Source organism: Ostrinia nubilalis, chromosome 8, assembly GCF_963855985.1.
Source record: "Ostrinia nubilalis chromosome 8, ilOstNubi1.1, whole genome shotgun sequence".
Taxonomy (NCBI): Eukaryota; Metazoa; Arthropoda; class Insecta; order Lepidoptera; family Crambidae; genus Ostrinia; species Ostrinia nubilalis.
In genome coordinates, this window is record NC_087095.1 from 14,060,142 (window position 1) to 14,080,829 (window position 20,688).

General features: G+C 36.2%; 1 protein-coding gene and 2 long non-coding RNA genes across 5 annotated transcripts in view; all 3 read left to right on the top strand.

Annotated features, from left to right (window-relative positions):
- The window catches only part of LOC135073998 (tyrosine kinase receptor Cad96Ca), a 115,955-nt gene that overhangs the window by 78,598 nt on the left and 16,669 nt on the right, over nucleotides 1-20,688 (top strand). For 2 of the 3 annotated variants that reach the window (XM_063968285.1, XM_063968286.1), the window contains exons 3-6: nucleotides 5,171-5,400; nucleotides 5,823-6,344; nucleotides 6,849-6,956; nucleotides 7,396-7,534. In XM_063968285.1, coding sequence (XP_063824355.1) covers nucleotides 5,171-5,400; nucleotides 5,823-6,344; nucleotides 6,849-6,956; nucleotides 7,396-7,534 — 999 coding nt within the window. The remainder of the gene's footprint in view (nucleotides 1-5,170; nucleotides 5,401-5,822; nucleotides 6,345-6,848; nucleotides 6,957-7,395; nucleotides 7,535-20,688) is intronic. The other variant, XM_063968287.1, reaches the window with a different exon arrangement.
- Nucleotides 14,436-15,138, top strand: LOC135074242 (uncharacterized). Its single transcript, XR_010257786.1, has 2 exons — nucleotides 14,436-14,505; nucleotides 15,104-15,138. It is a non-coding gene; the product is annotated as an uncharacterized LOC135074242 (long non-coding RNA).
- Nucleotides 15,740-16,976, top strand: LOC135074243 (uncharacterized). The gene is made up of 3 exons (XR_010257787.1): nucleotides 15,740-15,890; nucleotides 16,076-16,153; nucleotides 16,268-16,976. It is a non-coding gene; the product is annotated as an uncharacterized LOC135074243 (long non-coding RNA).

The following is a 20,688-nucleotide window of genomic DNA, read 5'->3' on the forward strand; positions in this document are numbered from 1 at the left end:
GGATTATGAAAGCAAAGCTTTTTAAACATTACCTAACCGGATTAATTTCTTGAAAGAGAAAAGTGCATGAAATTATATTTTTTTATTACCATAGTTATAAAAAATATTTACCTAAAAGCATTGTATTACGACAAAAGACATTAAACAACAAGTTACGCAACACTTGAAAGTGTGTGTAAGTATCAATTAATACGTAAATTTTAATTGTTGAAAATGCAATTTGATCCAAAATAATTAACCTTCTTTTTTACGACGGTCCAGAAATTGTAACTTTATCTGTCGATCTCTATTGATATTTCCCTGACGTTGCTCTTTTAATATCGTTTTAATTCACACTCTACATGCAATGTTGTCTCTTTAAAGTGACCTTTTTTATACACAGATGTTTTTCTAGTTTATACTCGTATAGTAATTTAACGTAACTATCCAATTTATGTTTTTACGACAGGTGCAAGACCCGTTGTGTTTTGTTTAGCTCTAATAAAGTAACTATATGTATATAGTCGAATAAAATATTTCAAAACGCGATAACAATAAATTACATAATATTGCCTCACTGGTAAATTGAACAAAATCAAATTCTTCCTCGTCAATATCTCCATGATATTGCTGCCATTATTTTAGCAATATTGTGTTTGATTTCTCCAACTGCTGAAAATGCTTGGGTAATTTTATTCAAAAAAGCTTTATGATATTAGTATACACGAATAAATGTGAGGAGACGAGATTGTCTTAATTGTTCCGTGATACTATAATACTTTAAAAGGTCGTGGCATAAATTATAATGATCGGAATTGTTTTTCCTAAAGGAATTTGGTGAAATTACCGGTGTAAGAGCGTCTTTGTTCTACTTAACAAACACCATACGATTTTCCATTACCAGTGTGCTTACCATGAGTTTACGTTAGGCGTGCTCGCTAGCGACTGCGTAAAAAAATGACATTACTTGTTCAGCGCCCCTAGCGGCTACTTTCAAGAAACAAAATCTTCATAAAGATTTTTGACGTACTCGCTAGCGAGCACACTTTTCGTAAACTCATGGTAGGTACACAGTTTTCACTAAATACCATAGTATGTAGCCCATTGATTAGTTTATAGGTATACTTTCATTTGTTTCCGTGAGAATGCGGTGTAGCTATTAAAGTTTGTTCACGGGTTATCGCTATGCATAGCATATGCGTGAAACTATGTAAGTAGAAAAATAGAAAATCATCACACGCCTATGGATGATTGTTCACACTTTGGGAAAATTTTGTTTAGTTGACCATTTAGAGTTTTTTTTAATACTAGCTAATCCATAAAACGTTGTATTGCACCTAGGGGTATGAAAAATAGTTTAAGGTTAGCATATTTGTTTTTCTGTTGTTTTTTTTTTGTTATACCGCCAAACCAATTTTTCTGCATAACTCGAAGGTAAACTGGATTAGAATGCATTATTATGTATGCCTTATATTAAAATTTTGGCATAAAAGTATTAAATAAATAAATAACGTCCTATTCTTAGACCTACTGAATAGTTATACACACACAATTATATAAGAATCAGTCAAGCCGTTTCGGTAGAGTTTTGTTTAAGAACAAAAGTACGAAACGAATAAAATATGTTGTGTTGTCTACTGATAAAATTTTATAAAATACTTTTTCAAACGAAACGTTTTACCAAGTCGGTACCTTGACAAAATTAGGTACCTATAAAAGCTTTCTTTGTCATAGGAAAATCATAAGCTCATCCTACGTAAGGACTTTTCACAATACCTACAAAATCCTACTAATATTATAAATGCGAAAGTTTGGATGTCTGGATGTTTGTTACTCTTTCACGCAAAAACTACTGAACGGATTTTGTTGAAACTTTACAGTATTATGGTTTGTAACCCAGAATAACATAATATAGGCTATAATTTATGCCGATCTGTGACACTAAATTTCACGCTGGTGAAGCCGCGGGCAAAAGCTAGTACTTTCATAAATCCTACATTTGTCCTAAGTTACCTATAATATATTTTCATTTGAGCTACAATGAAAAAAGTAATTCTTGAAGAAGTCAGCACATCATACATTGTAAAATCGTAGGTCTACTTTTTATTAATAAAGAAATATCCTTGGACAATACACTGCGCCTCTAGTCCTAAACTAAGCAAAGCTTGCATTATGGGTACCTACTAGATAACGGATAGAAAAATACTTAAAAACTTACCCACTTTTTCATTTGGTGAGTCGTTCGTTTGTTTTTTATTCGGTGACTTACCGGTAACCTGTGTGTGCTATGGTCTGTTCTGATAAAATAAAAGTATTGTATTTTTCCTTCGTAGGAATTTTGATTAAAGTTTGTGACAAGAGTAAGCAGTTTTTATCTACACTAATATTATAAAGAGGAAAACTTTGTTTGTTTGTTTGTTTGTTTGTTTGTTTGTTTAGTTGTAATGGATAGGCTCAATAACTACTGGACCGATTTTAAAAATTCTTTCACCATTCGAAAGCTACATAACTCACGAGTAACATAGGCTAAATTTTATTTTGGAAAACAATAGGGTCCCGTAAAATATTTGGGATTTTCATAAGACGTGGAAAAGCGCCATCTATCGTCATTGCTTAAAATCTTCTTGCGCCTGACAAAAATTTTTGAGGTACCTACGTAAATATTCATGAAGGCAAAGCTGTCAAACGCCATCTATCGACATCATTAGTAAATTAGTAACTAAATATTACATGTAGGTACTATGAATAGCGCTGTTCGTAAATAATATTGAAAATTTAATAAATAAAGATATTTTATGTAATTGAACCATTCACTGTATGAACCTACTTGAATCATTAACTGTGTTTAAACGAGCAAGTCAAAGTGTTAATTAGTGACTTTTTACAAACTTCCTTGCAAATTCTTACTATGTGCCGCCATCTACCGAGATGAATATTAGGGTGCGGTTCAGCGGCGGACAAATGGGATGGGCGCGTGGGCGATTGTAGTTAAATAGGATAAGAATTACTTCGTTTTTATTTTCTGTATGTAATTTGTTAATTTTTTGGTAGGGTCTTTATTTTAATTACTTAGGTTGGTAGGTACTTACTTATTTGATTTTAATGATAATTACTATAGGTACGTATAATTTTAGTAGAAAGAAAGGTAATTGAATGACTAAGTGACTCACTCACTCATCACGAAGTCTCAGAAACTACAAGTCTCAAAAGAGTTCTCATAGGGGTTAATGGTCTATTCCACCTGGCTTTGACCACCAAGATGATCAAAGTGGACTCCAGTTAAATTATTTTTTTAGTGTTCTTTGATCACCTCTAAATAAATCATACCTCTGAATTGTCACATACATGTCCAATTTGTTTATTGCGGTTTTTAGAAAATATCAAAAATGTTACAAATCAAAATATGTAGTACAACAATTGGACATGTGACTATTCAGAGGAGGTGAATTTTTGTTTGTAGATGATTAAAGGACACTAAAATAATAATTTAACTAGAGTCCACTTGGCTCACCCAGGACATCGTATCCGTGGGTGATCAAAGGCACAGAATAAATTCAAAGGTCACTAAATTGTCGCTGTAAGTAATACACCTCCTTTTAGAACGTAGGTAGTCACTAAGACGAAATTTTGCAAAATTCAACCCTTATGCGAGTTAAAAAGGGGGTTGGAAGTCTGTATTGCAGTCCTCGGTTTTTAAAGTAAGAGACTTGAAAGTTAAAATGTATGCTCATATGATCTCTAGATATTGTGGAGGTGTACATATACTGTTTGGTACACTGTGGTACTGTGTACACATCGGTTTGCCGACGATATTATGGTCATGGCAGAATCGTTGGAAGATCTTGGAACAATGCTCGAAGACCTTAATCGATTTTCCCAACAGGTAGGCCTGAGGATGAACATGGACAAAACGAAGCTTATGTCGAATGTCCATGTTGCGCCCTACCCAGTTTCAGTTGGGAGCTCAATTCTCGAGATTGTCGACAAGTAGGTATGTCTACCTCGGACAAACGATCCAGCTAGGTAGGTCCAATTTCGAGAAGGAGGTCAATCGTCGAATCCAACTCGGCTGGGCAGCATTCGGGAAACTACGCAACATATTTTTGTCCAAAATACCTCAATGCCTGAAGACTAGAGTGTATAACCAATGTGTGTTACCAGTGATAACTTATGGCTCGGAAACGTGGCCTCTTACTATAGGCCTTATACAGAAGCTCAGTTGCACAGCGTGCTATGGAGAGGGCTATGCTTGGTGTTTCTTTGCGAGATCGAATCAGAAATGTGGAGATCCGTAAACGAACCAAAGTCGCTGACATAGCCCAACGGATTAGCAAGCTGAAGTGGAAATGGGCAGGGCACATAGTACGCAGAACTGATGGCCGATGGGACAGAATGGTTCTGGAATGGAGGCCGCGTACCGGAAAACGTAGCGTGGGACTTCCACCTACAAGGTGGACCGACGACATCGTAAAGGTAGCAGGGAAGCGCTGGACGCAGGCCGCTTCCAATCGATCAACATGGAAAGCATTGGGGGAGGCCTATGTTCAGCAGTGGACGTCCTATGGCTGAAATGGTGGTGGTGGTGGTGGTGGTACATATACTGAAAATGTATCATTAGAATTCAACCACGGGGGCTAAGGAGATAAAAGGAGGGTTGGAAGTTTATATTATGAAAGTCCTATGTGTTTAAAGTAAGAGAGTTGAAATTTAAAATGTATGCGCTATAGATGCTAAGAGCGGATTTTACGAAACTCCACCCCTAATGGAGTAAAACGAGGTCCACGCGTACGAAGTCGCGGGCGGCCGCTAGTGTTAAATATTTTACTTTCTTAGAAGCCCATGAGTTGAGTTGGGGTCTTGGGGATGAGGAAGACCATTTCATTTTCTGACTTAGAATCTCTCGCGGCTTATTATGTGTATGAGCGGTATAATACTATGTATTTACTTTAGTGAAGAAATTATGAAACCACCAATTTATTGTTTCAATTTATATTATTTCCCGAGGAAATGTTTATATTTGCATAAATGAAGTGAAAGGAAGTAAAATAGCTTCATGGGGAATCGTGGATAAAAAAATACCCACATAATAGCAATTAGTTTCATTTTGCGTAAAATGTAGTTCTGTAAGATCACTCTCAATGTCAATTTTTTTAGCGTATTCTTTTACTCATAATTTGTTTTCTCTTTCCAGCATCAGCTCAATTCTCTCCAGAGTTCAACATCCCAGCCATCACCAGGGTGGATCGGAACTGGTTTGCGATGTCCACAGACCCTGTGGGCTCCGTCGTCACGAGGGTCCACAGGGAACGGACTTGGAACCAGAATGTTACCTTCGGCTTGGAGACCTCTGGGCCTCCAGCCCCCTTCACCATCGATCCGCAGACTGGAGTGGTCACTGTCAACGATACGCTTAAAGATAAGGTAAAGTCTATTGAGGAGTTTGTCATAAAATTAGCTGTAGCTTAAAAAATGGCACTTGTAAAAAGTTCCCTAGAACTTACACCTCCCTGCAGTATGAACCAACAATGAATCTAAAAAGATAGATGGCAATAATTGGAGCTCGTGTTCGAGGAGGTTTATCAGCTGTAGACTAGTATAGGCTAAAATTTTTAATATTTATTTATTTATTTTCACCAACTTAAACTATCTTTACAGGTCAATAACCTAATGCGATAGCATAAATTATTTTGTAGGCAGGTACACTGTATCTACTTACACTAACTACTTATAACTAACAATAAAAACTGCGGCTCTTACGAATTCACTCAGAGAACAATTAAACAGAGAACAATTATGATGATAATAACATATAACTGAATTCAATTACGAATTTTTTGTTACAGGAAAACTGTTCCTACTCATTATGGGTGACAGCATTCGATGGGTTTATACCTCAACGGACAGAAGTGTTAGCAACAATAACTAACAGTTTGGGCCAGAGACCGATACCCCATCCACCTCCGTACCTGCCGTTTCCTGGCACATCGCACCAGTTTCCTGGCTTAGAACTGCCATCACTGCCGCCGCCACCAAAGTACCCTACAACTACGCAAAGCACAACCAAAGCAACGGAGAAAATTATAGAAGTACCGACAACTGTACCTGATACAACAACAGTCACAACTAATAGTCCACCTAAAAGAACAGACAACGTCACTGAGAAGTTCACGAAGTTAGACAACGAAGGACACAGCACTAGTAATATATCTGAACCAAGTGATGAACAGCCACTAGGAAACGATGTACCGTTAGCAGTCATACCTGTTATCGCGATCGGAGGCCTTGTGGTCATTGTGGTTGCTGTCATAGTTTTTGTGTGGAGAAAGAACAATTCCACCAAAACAAAATCGAAAAAAGATGACATGGTAAGTTGGAATGTAAAATCTTTTTTACTTGATTTCAGCCATCATTAAACTGTTTTTTAGTGTTTCAAAGAATAGAGAAACGTTCGTCATGCATGATTTGAGTAACGATACAATCCCAGCTATTGATTCGTGACTTAGTAAAAGCGTTTTAAAAATTGCATTCGAAAGTTTTATTTATTCTTAGAATCGTTAAATTTTAATGTTGTAAAGATAATTACTTTTTAGTTCATCCATGTGTGTTCAGGCGTAACTCTGGCTAGACTAACATTATACCGTTACTGACTAGAGTTTGAAAGCTTTAAATCAGTAAACGAAACCAAAGCGATGAGCAGTGCCACACCAAAGTAGCGCTTCGTGAAGTTCAGAATTATTTTTTTAACCATTCAAATTTGCGTTTCCTATAAAAATAATTGATTAATGAACTATAGTTTGTGGAGTTTCTACTGTCATGAAACTACTGAACTCTTTAACAGCCTATTATTAACTAATCTCTGTCGTCCACAGAGCAAAGATTCGAGCGGTATAGTCCTCCAAGATTCTTCGATAAACTTGTGGAACCGACCGCGGACTTACTCGAATAGATACGAGTCTTGGGACAACAATCACTTGCAGGTCAGTTTTGGCCTGGATACTTTTTCAAATGCTTATCATTCAATGTCTTAGAGTTATAAATTGATAACTTTATGTAATTCATTGATCTTAGCAAATATTTGTACGAGTAATTTATTTAATTGCATATTTATTTAAATTTTTGTATTGAATTTCTAATTTTGAATTCGAAATTATCATTATTTCGCATTTTACCGTATTTACGAGTATGTATTTGCTTCTCATTAATTTAAAATAACATTTTCTCACGAAACCGCAATATTTCATATTACATTTCTTTGGGGATTATACTGTTTTTATTTGCTTCATAAAATGTCCATATTCTATTTCATGACAACTAACTTATACGTATATCATCAAAATAATTTTATTATGCTTACGGACTTTAATTTAAAGAATTTCATCATCAGAAAACCTCATCAGTATTGTTTTGGATTTACAGCATTCCGAAGAAACTACGATCACCAAAGAGGAGCCTCCAGATGAGTGGGAATTCCCGCGACATCGCCTGAGAGTGTTCAATATCATCGGAGAAGGTGCCTTCGGCCAGGTGTTCAGAGCTCAGGCTATAGATATTGATGGTGAGCTATCAGATTCGCTTATTTATTAGTAGTTTTGTAATTTAGATCTTCTTCTTCTTATTCGTTAAGAAGCCACGATAGTCGAACGGTGAAGAAGGGGTCGGACTGGCCGACTCGTGATCCGGGGAACGCGGGTTCGGTCCCCGCCGCCGACTATTGTGGTGAGCTCACTCCTGATACAAGCATATTTAGCTTAGTACGAGGAGCTAACTCGAGTATTTTGTATAAGTTAACAAATTACTAATAATCTTAAAAAAAAATTACAGTGACAGAAGATGCCACATCAGTTTGATATGATGTTGTCTGCATTTAGTTTATTTAGAAAACTTCAATTTAATCAATCCATTCTACGTCCAGCTTCACTGAAACTTGATCTCTTGAGTCCTGATCTTACAAAATTACTTACAAATGTCCAATATCATTAGGTCCGTTGAGTAAATGTAGCAGTTTAACTGTCTGCGAAGTTAGGTATTTACGAGTTAAGTCTGGCTGAGACATCTGTGGTACTATCCTATGTTTACTTTCGCTGGATCCTAAGGGCTGATTACCATCGTCGGATAACTTTTAACTGAAGAATAAACTTGTCATTTTGATATATTTCCTATACTGAAACTGTCAATGTGCCAAACTTATTCTTCAGTTAAAAGTTAACCGACGATGGTAAAATCAGCCCATAATGATTTAGGCTGGATTGCACCATCATCATACTTTAACTTTGTCAAACGTCAAAAATCTGTCAAACTCCTAAAAATACGGGTTATCGTTATAGTTACGATCAAAATTAGGTGGTGCAACTGAGCTTAATAAAAGAGTATGGATGCCAGTAATTGTTACAAAAATTCTAGTTCATGTTTTTGAATTGTATTGTAAAATGTGGGGATGATTATTATATTCGTTTTAGTGTCCGACCCAATGTTCGGTTTCGGTTTCGTTTTCGGTTGAGTTTCGGTAAAAACACGAGTTTCGGTTTAGTTTCGTTTTCGGCGGCAAACTTGCCGAAACTACTACCGAAACCGAATGTGCATTCGGGAGTTTCCGCGCTGTTATCGGTCATGTTCGGCGCGTTGAAAGAGTGAATGAATCCGATCAGAGCCAATGTCGTGATTCGCTCGCTTGTTTGTTTGCTGTTAGTTTTGTTTTGTTGTGGTGGCGAGTTTTCGAGTGATTTATTTTGAATTTGGTAAGTTTTATCTCGTTTTATGTCGTTATTACATAAGAGCGGGTAGTAAACATCAAAAAAAATATTTTTGGTTCGCAAATGCTATACGTAAACAAACATTAGTTAGGTAGTTAGTAATGACTATAGTGCATTGGTGATAATATTATGGATTCAGAGTTTCAAAGTTCATTTTAGTATTTATCACCAAGGTATTCAAGTGGCAAGTACACAGTAGATACTAACGAAACCTCGATATCATTTTTGAAGACCTATCCATAGATACCCCACACGGATGTGTCTGATGAAAAAAAATTTTTGAGTTTCAGTTCTAAGTATTGGGAGCCCCCAATATTTATTATTATTATTTTATTTTTGCATCAAAATCTTAATGGAGTTCACAGAATACATCTCCCTACCAAGTTTCAACAGTAGAGCTCTTATAGTTTCGGAAATAAATGGCTGTGACATACGGACAGACAGACATGACGAATCTATAAGGGTTCCGTTTTTTGCCATTTGGCTACGGAACCCTAAAAATCTAGACTATAAATCCTTCTTTTTCTGTTTAGGGTTCCGTACCTCAAAAGGAAAAAACGGAACCCTTATAGGATCACTTTGTTGTCCGTCCGTCCTTCTGTCAAGACCCTTTATCTCAAGAACGCGTGAACGTATCAAGCTGAAATTCACATGAAATACTCAGGTCTATTGTCCCTTTAAGCTGTGAAAATATCAAACTTCTAAGCCAAGCCAATCAAAAGATACAGCCGATTATGTCGATATTTTCAACAAATTTTCGACACTCGCAAAGGAATCAAAACCTACAGGATACTTCCCGTAAACTCAGAATCTTGAAAGGACAATGTTCGTTCTCCATACATTGTTCGCCTAAGAACCAACAATTTTGACATATTACTACCCGAAAGCGAAATAATACGATTCTGTGTGTAAGAACAATGATTCCTGATGGACACTTGCCATAAAATTAATGATTAAGAATATTAAATCACAGCGATTTTATAATATGTCGTTTATGACAACATGGCGTCTAATGTATTGTGTGAATGTATGAACACCTATTCGCGAAAAATGTTTTGTATTGTCGTCACGCCGAGTCGCAGCCAAATAGTATAAAATAAAATAGAACAAGTTTTAGAAATACAACTCGGCATTCCACTTTTATAATATGCCCACATATTGCACGTAAATAAACAACATGAATCGTAGGTTGTTTCCACCCTTGTCATCTGACACATGAAATAAACTCCTATTGTATTATAGATATCGAAGCCGAATCGTATATAATAATAGAATGGGTTTTGGAGATCACTCGGGGTTCCACTTTTATAAAATACCTACATATTGCATAAAAATAACACGAATCATGAGTTTTCTTTTCACCATTTACATCTGACACGAGATAACAAACTCCTATCTCCATGACTACCGTCGTAGTCTATGCCAAAGACTACAATATTTTAAGCAAGAAGTTTCAAACCTTAGCGGCTACGGTAACCCCTGGGTAGGGGTTGCAATCGAATATTCGAATATTCGAATATTCGAATTTAGATTCCAAATTTAATATTCGAATAGTAAATTAACATGTATTCGAATATTCGAATATTAAAAAAATTAACAGAAAAGATATAACGAAGACAACTTAGTGTTTGCAAATGTGGTCGGAGGCATCAAATACATATCATCAACTAAAAGAACTAGTCATTGATGCTTCCGACTTCATTGGTGAACACTAAGTTGTCTTGCGAAACCAAGGTTCCAAATTACCTTAAAGAGACAACTATTGAGCAAAGTCAGCTAACGATGCTGAAGACGGCGGACGGTAACGTCAACAAAAGCCGAGGTTCTGGGTGAGATCGAATAGGTTAACGCGACACTATACCAAAGACATCCCGTATATCAGCCTATACGAGATGGATTAGGAAGGCTCTCAAACAGCTAAAGAACAGCAAGGCACCGAGTGATGACGCTTGGGAGCTTCTGAACGCGGGTGGAACACCGAAACTCGTTCCGTCTTACTCTAAGGAACAACGCCAGAGGCATGGGATAGAAGCGTGGTGATGCTTTTCTTAGACTATGAGAAGGCCTTTGATTCGATCGATACTTAGGCAGTGCTGCAGTCTCTTTAGCGGTGCCGTATTGACTATCGGTATATCGAGATACTGAAATGCCTGTACAGAAACGCTACCATGTCGAGCCGAGTACAGAAGCAGAGCACGAGGGCGATTCCTCTGCAGCGAGGCGTGAGGTGGTATATTTCGAGGAGAGATGTTATATCTCCGAAACCATTGACCGCTGCATTGGAAGACGCTTTCAAGCTCTTTGAATGGAAAGGATTAGGCATAATTACCTTTCAATAGCGAATACATCACTCAGCTTCGGTTTGCTGACGATATTATGGTCATGGCAGAATCGCTTGAAGACCTCGGCACAATACTCGAAGACCTGAATCGAGTCTCTCAACAGGCAGGCCTTCGGATGAACATGGACAAAACGAAGATTAGGTCCAACGTCCATGTTTCGGTTGGAGCTTGATTCTCGAGACTGTTGTGCTGTGTTGACAAGTATGTCTTCCTCTGACAAACGATTCGGCTAGGTAGATTAAATTTCAAGAAAAAGGTAAATCGTCGAATCCAACTCGGCTGGGCAGCGTTCGGGAAACTTTACAACATCTTTTCGTCCAAACTCAGTGCCTAAACACGAAATTCTTCAATCAGTGTGTTACCTCTACCAGTGATGGCACACGGCTCGGAAACGTGGCCTCTTACAATAGGCTTTATAAATAAGCTCAAAATTGCACAGCGTGCTATGGGGAGGGCTATGCTCAGTGTTTCTTTACGAGATTGAATCAGAAATGAGGAGATCCGTAAACGAACTAAAGTCGCTGACATAGCCCGATGGATTAGCAAGCTGAAGTGGCAATAGGCAGATCACATAGTACGCTGAAATGATGGCCGAAGGGGCAGCAAGGTTCTGAAGTGGAGGCCACGTACCAAAAAGCGCAGCGTGGGACGTCCACCCACAAAGGTGGACCGAAGACCTCATATAGGCAGTGGGAAGGCGCTGGATACAGGCCGCTGCCAACCAGTCATTGTGGAAGTCATTGGGAGAGGCCTATGTTCAGCAGTGGACTTCCTATGGCTGAAATGATGATGATGAGAATTTTATAACTGTTTTAAAAACTATATTGTTAAATAGTTAAAATATAGTTCCTAAAGCAATAAAACCAGCAATAAAGCATTGATAATTTAAGTACTTTTTTTTTTTTTTTGAAAGTATTCGAATATTCGAATAATATTCGAATATCACTGAAAAAATATTCGAATATTCGAAATAGAAAACTATCGAATATTTGCAATCTCTACCCCTGGGCCACATACATCGTGATAACATTCGGTCGACACTGGAACGAAGTCTTGCGATTATGCAAAAAAGCATCGTATTCTAGTGCGGCTATATCACGTTCAACCGGGGTTTTAATTCGACTAAAGTCCTGACTAAAGACTGGAAGAAAATACGCCGCATTGTATGAGCACTTCGTGTTCGTTAAAGCGGCTTCAGATCTAGAGCCCACATAGTTTTCTTTCCAATAATATCCGCAAGTAGCGCTGCATGATCTTTACAACAAAAACGGCAATAGTTATTAAGGTGCCAAAATTATATGATTACTTTGGCACGGTATTATACACGTTCGAAGATTTGTCATTTTCATTCATTTCATCATCATCATCATCATTTCAGCCACAGGACGTCCACTACTGAACATAGGCCTCCCCCAATGACTTCCACATCGCACGGTTGGTAGCGGCCTGCATCCAGCGCCTTCCCGCTACCTTTATCAGGTCGTCGGTCCACCTTGTGGTGGGTTGACATTGCAGAATATGACTTTTGATAGGTTCATCATAGAATTCGGCGGGGATATCCTCACGGAGGAAGTTCGTAAAAGGGCGGAACAAGATCTTATAATAATGCAAGGCCGAAGCTGTAACGCGCGTGCTCCTACGTGTAATCCGGCGAGTATGCAATAAATAGTAATGTCTGGTAAATAGTGGTAATACGTATCGTTCGTTCGTTCGTTTCAGCCGAAAAGACGTCCACTGCTGGACAAAGGCCTCCCCCAAGGATTTCCACGAAGACCGATCCTGCACCGCTCGCATACAGGCACCTCCCGCGACCTTCACCAGATCGTCGGTCCACCTAGTGGGAGGCCTGCCCACGCTACGTCTTTCGGCTCGTGGTCGCCACTCAAGAACTTTCCTGCCCCAGCGGCCATCAGCTCTACGAGCTATGTGCCCCGCCCCGTCTATGTCTATATACGCTACGATTACAGGGTATCATTTTGCATAGTCGCAAGACTTCACTCCGCTGCTGTCAAATCAATGTCGCATAATGTTATCGCAATGTGTGTGGCCCTTAGCCAAATCACAGAAGCCTATGCGAAGAAAGAGCACTTGAATGACAATGAAAATCAGGGTTACCATTTTATAAGATCTCCTCACTATTGAGGGTAACAAAGTAACATTAATAATCTAGCCATTAATTACATTTATTACCTATACGAGAAAGTAAAGCAACATGCGGTTTTATTTTAATTTGTAAAATATTTGTAACAGTTTGTTCCAAGTTTAGTTTTACAACAGTATTGCTGTTTCAGCTGTCACTGTGAAGCTTTGGGAAAATAAATAAATACAAAAAATATTAACATAAATATTTATTTAAGTTTTTATGTTCATTATCATAATATGCCAATTTAAGTTACACTGTGTGACAGTCTTTGACACTAAACAAACTCTTCAGCTTAATAATACCTACCTACAGGGCGTTTTTATACTCTTGCTGATGAAACAAGAAGGGTTGATTCTACTACTGAAATACAACTACTTTTCTTACAGGACCAATATCAAATTCTCAAAAAAATTCACATCCTCGTGATGGTGATAATTTCTATGGAGAGGTTTTTTTTTATATTCGGTCTCTTGGGATAAGTTATTCCATTTGAGCAAATCCTTTTTATTTGATCACATATAAAAATAACACAAGTGTGTGTGTTTAGGAAAACTTCTTCTTTGGTATGGTATCACTACGGAGTTATAATGTCGGCAACTCTGTATCACTGACTGACTTGTAACTTTCAAACAGTATGAATAATAAGGGCACCACATTGGTTTTCTTTCTGAAAAAAGGCTTTCACTTTTAGTACTAACCCTTTAGCACTATTTCATTGAAATAAAAATACAATAAACGCACAGAAGACTGAAATTGAGTCAACTGACGTGACATTTATAATTTGTTGACATTATGACAGTTTGACAAGACTAGGCATTGAAAAAGTTTTAATTGAAAAAGTAAAATGACAATTTATTAAAACGATTCACAAGGATATAATCGATTAAAAATATTTATAAAATGTTCTGATACTTGCCTGTAGCGATTATCCAATCCTGGTTTCTACTGAAAAACTACCTCGTGGCAAGATTTTAATAAAATAATAAAATCTTTATCTTCTCTTTCACAATCTATAAAAGTTCATTTGGTCTATTATTATACATGTGCTATGAATGAGGGTTTTCGCGATTGAAAAATCCGCGAGATGGCAATACGTAGACGCGAGGTCCAAATGCTGCATGATTGGTGGATTTTGACATATCTGTCAATGTCATGTCAAAAATAACCAATCATGCACAAGGGGCTGACATGTAATTATTATTAGCAAGGTAGAACCTGATGGTTATATACAACAATCAATAAGAGTGACAGAGACGCACAAATTGTTTTTTGTCCCTTTCTGCGTACATAGGTAATTTTTGTTTGCCCCAAACTCAGTGTTGCCAGAAGGTTACTTTTGTAACCTTTTAGGTTACTTTTGAACTGCATTGGTTACTTTTAGGTTACACTAATGAAAAGGTTACTTTTAGGTGATTTTTCAGAAATTGTAGAATTAACTTTTACAGGTTATTCAGTAAAAATATTAATAGTGACAATTTAAAAATTATGTCATAAAGTGCATTTAAACATGAATTTGATTTATTATTTGTTAAAGACAATGAGTTTTAGCAAATGTTTTTTTGATAATAAAACGCAAATCCATGAAACGGTTTTATACGACCGGTCACTTTTCGGTCTTCATGGAATGGTCAAAATTTCGAATTTAGGTAAACATGAACCATCCATGAACAACCTTACACAATCGCTCCGCACCCCCCCCCCCCCCCCCCCGTATGAAGGTTACTTTTTATTCAAAAAGGTTACATTTTTTTATATTTCTGGTAATTTCTGACAAGACCCGACTGGCAACACTGCCCAAACTTGTTTGGGGCAAACAAAGGACGCGTGTGCAAAACGATTGTGAAACTGAATTAAATAAAAAGACATTTTGTTAATGTGAAGTGTTTTAGGGATTGCCGAGTGATTCTTCTAATAATTAAAAATGGTAAATTGTAGCGTAATTGGCTGTAAAAACCGTACTCAACGAAAATGTGAATACATAACATTTCACACGTAAGTAAGCCTCCTTTATATTATGTTTCTCATGGTTTACCTTTATTTAAGTGTATTGATCTTTAATCCTTTATAACAACATAATATCAATGGTAAAAAGAAGACTATTGTAAATTGAATTGAAAAATGTATTTCTATTAATACCTGACCAATAATAAGAGGTCGTCTATGGCCCAATTCGGAGAGCTATGACGATAAAGGCAGCCATTTTTTGAGTATTTTAAATTTAGCCGGATTATTATCCTTTCAGGGATACCATAATACAAAAGGGTAAAAGTTCCCGATTTAAAGGGTAATTTAAATTTGACTAAGAAATCGTTTAATAATTTAATTTGATAATAATAATAAGCCTTTTATTTCCGCAAATATGTTCATTTTACATGTAACACTTTCTGAATTTATAACATAGAAAACTTATTGGAATTTTATTTGATAGATAGAACTTAATTGGTTTGGAGTGATAGTTAGGTATTATTTAAATTAATTATGACTCTTGTTATTTTTTATAGATTCTCAAAGGACAAGACTTCACGAAGTGTTTGGATTGCAGTGACTGGACGGCAAAATTGGCAGCCCACTCAGCACACTCGCATGTGTTCTGTCCATTTTCAAGCTGGTTGCTTTCAGAAAAAGCAGCAGAAAATGTATTTGGCAAATTATTCAATACCAACATTAGCCGTTCATGTAAGTTTAGAAAGCCTCAATGCATACCTATGTAAATAATAACGCTTTTAATTCACTATTCTCACAGCGTCGCGTTGGGTCTTCATAAATGACCTCGAGTATACTTACTATTTTTGTTATCTTTATTCAAACATTTTTTTAGTTATTTAGATATAAAGTTTTTCCTGTATAAATTTATTTTGCAGGATGTACCAGTTCATTGTGACAAAGCTTCATCTAGCGAAACTACCGAAGTTTTACCCATGGAATGCGATATTCAAGCAGTAAGTAATATCTTGTTAAATAAATAATTTTACTAGGTGGAGCTTGAGAAATTATTTTCTTGAGTTGCGGTCTTGCGAATCCCTCAACTTATTTCATCTTTTTTTATTTTGCAGTCAAATAATCTAGCAGACACGATGACACCAAGAAAGTTAAAGCTGACAATGAATTTACAAAGAAGAACGTTAATAGCTGAAAACCGCAAGAAAAAAATAGCCGCATTGAGATCAAAGACTCGAAGACTTGTAAAAAAAATGCAGAATTGACTGATATTATAGAAAATTTAAAAACAAAGCGATTCATCAACCAGGAAGCAGCGGATTTACTTTCTGTGCTTAATAATGGCTCGGACTTCATTAAGCCAAACAAAAGTAAATTTTCACCCGAAGTGCGAAAATTTGCTTTAAATCTTCATTTCATCAGTCCACGCGCCTATAATCATGTGCGCCAGCATTTTAAAACTTGCCTGCCCCATACACGTACATTAGTACGTTGGTATTCAACTGTAGATGGTGAACCAGGATTTTCATCTGAAGCTCTTCAAGCTATAGAAAAAATTGCAAAAAATAATATTTCGAAAAAACTGTTATGCAGTTTGTGCTTTGATGAAATGTCAATAAGAAAATGTGTAGAGTGGCTGGTAGGGCAAAAAAAAATGAGACATGTATAGGCTCCTTAGAGCATTAATTGACAATTTGTAAGTACTAATTTAATTAGTGTATGTATACAAATAAAGATAATTTTGATTTAATTTATCCTCTAAACAGAACATTCTGCCAATAATAATATTTGAATCTGCGTGTAATAAATATTTTTATTTTTAAATGATTTTCGTTTTATTCCTGTATGCCTATTGTATTAAATGATTAAATGTTGTCAAATCTTCTCATATTCATATTAGGATAAACTTAAAAATTGGGGAGTTTATTTTCAAACATGGCTACCCCAAATTTTGAATGTACTCTATGTCTGTCTCACAGGGGTGTACGCGGCTGGCAAGTCTATTTTATCCTTAGTCTGAGATCATGCAGCATTTGGACCTCACGTCTACGTATTGCCATCTGGCGGATTTTTCAATCGCGAAAACCCTCATTGGCATAGATTAAGAGAGACTGGCAACTATACTAGGTTGATATAATGTTTCTCTCACTTCAACTGGCATTGGATTCAACATCGGATTCTGACACTTTTACAGTTATGATACCATGAATATCAGTTTATGGTCCTAATTATTTTTATTTTATTTACGACCTTCGACCAGTTGGACACTTTAAATAGCTTCTTGTAATAGTGTCAATATCTTTTTAGCTTTTAACGCAAATCTAGTCTTCAAAGCAGTTTAATCGATTTATTTTATTTTCAAAATCGATATTTTATAGTCTATGATGGCCGCAGGAACATCACTATACATGGACTCCCAGCAATAAAGTACGGTAATGCCTCGTATAGATGACCCACGCTGAACTGTCCCACCAAACTCAATGACAGGGGGGCGCTACCATCGTTCAACTATATGGTTTCCAACATGGCAAAAATCGGAACCAGCGATCCGGTATTGACGGTGGCGCCCCACTGTCAATGTCATCGATAGGACAGTCCAGTATTTTGGAACTATACAGATTTTATCGGCAAAAATTAAGGAACTTGATAGGTTTTAGACCATGCCACGCACCAAAACGTCCGGAAGTTGTAATAGTATTATAGAATAAACGTTAAAAGACTTATTTATTTAATTTTTCAATGCTTAAGTGTCCATTAGAACGAAAGGGTGCTTAATGTATTAAAAAAAATAGAAAATAATTATGATGGGTTAATGTTTTTGGGCGGTTTTTTAGGCGGTTTCTGACAATGTCCTTTGGCATAAAGCATTGTCATATAATGCAAATATAGGAAAAATTGCGAAAATTACATTTTTTTAGTTATATAATATAATAAAAATATTTTAATAAAATGAAACTTACTACCTTATTTCTCACGAACGAATAAAGGTATCAAATTGAAATTTATACCAAATACCTAGATCTATTGTCCCTTTAAGAAGTAAAAAAATCAAACTTCTAAGTTAACGCGATCAAAAGATACAGCAGTTTATACCGACACCTTAGACGAATTTCCGTCACACGCTAGGGAATCAAAACCTACAAGGTACTTCCTGTGAACTCAGAATCTTGAAATTCGGCACGAAGCAACGTTATATAGTACAGATAAAGGAAAAATTGCGAAAATGATAAATTTGAAGTTATATAAAATTTAAAATATTATTTTTGCTTACATGACATAAAATATTTTTTTAATAATTATAAACTTACTACCTACCCTTTTTCACATGAACGCGTAGAGATATTAAAGTTGAAATTCATATCAAACACTTCTTAAATCTAATTGCCTCTAAACCGTGAGAAATTCTAAATCAACGCAAAAATTCAAAACGCTGAGGTAGGTACCTACCTATAATGCAAATATAGGAAAAATAAATAAATAAAAAATAATCATACCGCAAATTTTTTTTTTATAAAACTCCGGACTTTGACGTAATTTTGGTTTAAGTGAAATGAATGGTGTCCATTGGCATAGCTACAGGTTTTACCTTAGAATACTTGTTTTATATTTGTAGATAGTTACATAGTGTCTGCCTAAAAAAAAACCCTAGCTACGCCAAAGCTAGCGTTATTTGATAAGGATCAGATATAAACACAAAATAATCTTGCGTGCATACCAATGTTATTTATACCATTTTGCAAGGGGAAAGGGATTTGTGGTTAGCCCTGACTACTTAAGGACAGGAAAAAATCAAATGATACCGCGAGCTAACTACGAACAGCGCCATCTATTGACAACCGTGCGAACTACGTAGTGTCGTTGCTCGGTGATAGGTGTTGCTGATTGCAGCTCATTGTTACAATACTTTTTATTAAAATCGGATTTTATTCCGGAGGTTTTACAATTTCTTACTACTTTCGCAAATCATTACAAATGAAGAAAGGAATTTACGGTGTGGTACCCTCAATGTACAATTAGATTTCGAGCGATACCACTTTTGGGCATTCTCCTTTTAAGTAGTTACTTTCCCCATTGTAATGTTATGAATTTCATTTTGCAATAAAAATACCATAGTTATGACTCGATTGTCGTAATGAACGAACTTTGTAAACCTTGCAGGTTTGTACGGAACCCTCGGTGTGCGAGTCCGACTCGCACTTGGCCGGTTTTTTTAATACATAATTTGATACCTTTTAGAGTAAAAAGGCGCTTTATAAGTTAAATTTTAATGCAATTTAAAGAGAAATCAATAAAAACTGACTGATTATAATAACGTTTTCTTTATTTTTCCCTAAAAATATGAGCCTTGTAAGGAAGTTTCGGTTTCGGTTTCGGTTTCGGCCGAAATAGACACCGTTGCCGAAATTCGTTTTCGGTTTCGGTTTCGGTCGTAGAACTAGTTTCGGTCGGACACTAATTCGTTTTAGCCAAATGACGTCCATTGCTGGACAAAGACCTCCCCCCAATAATGATTATGAGATACCTACCTAATTACCTACTTGTTCACGAAAATAATTAGTACTCTTTTCTCGGGAACCATAAAATGTACCCGTTATCAAAATTTTGAGGCATCGGAAAATAGGAATAATATTTATGCTTTTAACGAAAGCTTTCATATAGGTAGGTATGTTTACCAAGAAAAAGTTACTTCCTCAACTTTTACCTATTATTAAAAACGCAAAAGTTTGAAAGAATTTTGATGAACGAAGCCGCAGGCAAAAGCTACTCCAAATAAAAGGAATATTAGTTTCAAGAGTCTTGTTTAGAAGTTCATGATTGGTTGTAAAACTAATAGTGTTAATTAATTTTTGCTAATAAATTAGCTCATTATGCTGGTATTCTTTTACTTTATGATTTTTTAAATAAAAATGCTTTGTTATAAGTGGCATGGTTGCTAGGCTATTTTATCTGGAAGACGGCTAGACTTGGAGGAATTTTTCCTGCCAATTAATTTAGTTTTCTAGAATACCGAAAAGCCTGACTAGGAACATTTCTAAAAATAACTCCGTGTTCTTTTCATTATTAACAATCATCTCGGGTTTGAGAAAGAAGAATATTTCGTAGGCAATCAAGCTACCGGAATTAACTAAAGATAAACTTAGTCAATTTCTAGCCAGACGTATAAAAAAGATGGTTAACAGTCCAGTCCACGCCCTGCTAAATTTAGCGTTGTTTCTTCTGTTACCACTAATCAACTAGGTAATGAAAGGTCATCTTCATTTTGACGAAAATTACTTGGGAATTTCTTCAACTTAGCTGTAGGTCTTTAGGATCATTTTCAGGACATTAGGCAAAAGCAAAATAGTCCTTACAAGGGTTGTCTTAAGATATTCCTGTGTTCGGAGGTAATTAGTCGCAGATACTTTTGTTCCGAGTTCAGAGGTCCTAATAGCTGTTTTATTATAATATTATTTATATTATACATATAATATTATCTATAGTCGACAGCATATCCATACAATTTGTTCTAAAATAGAACCTAAACTAACTACATAAA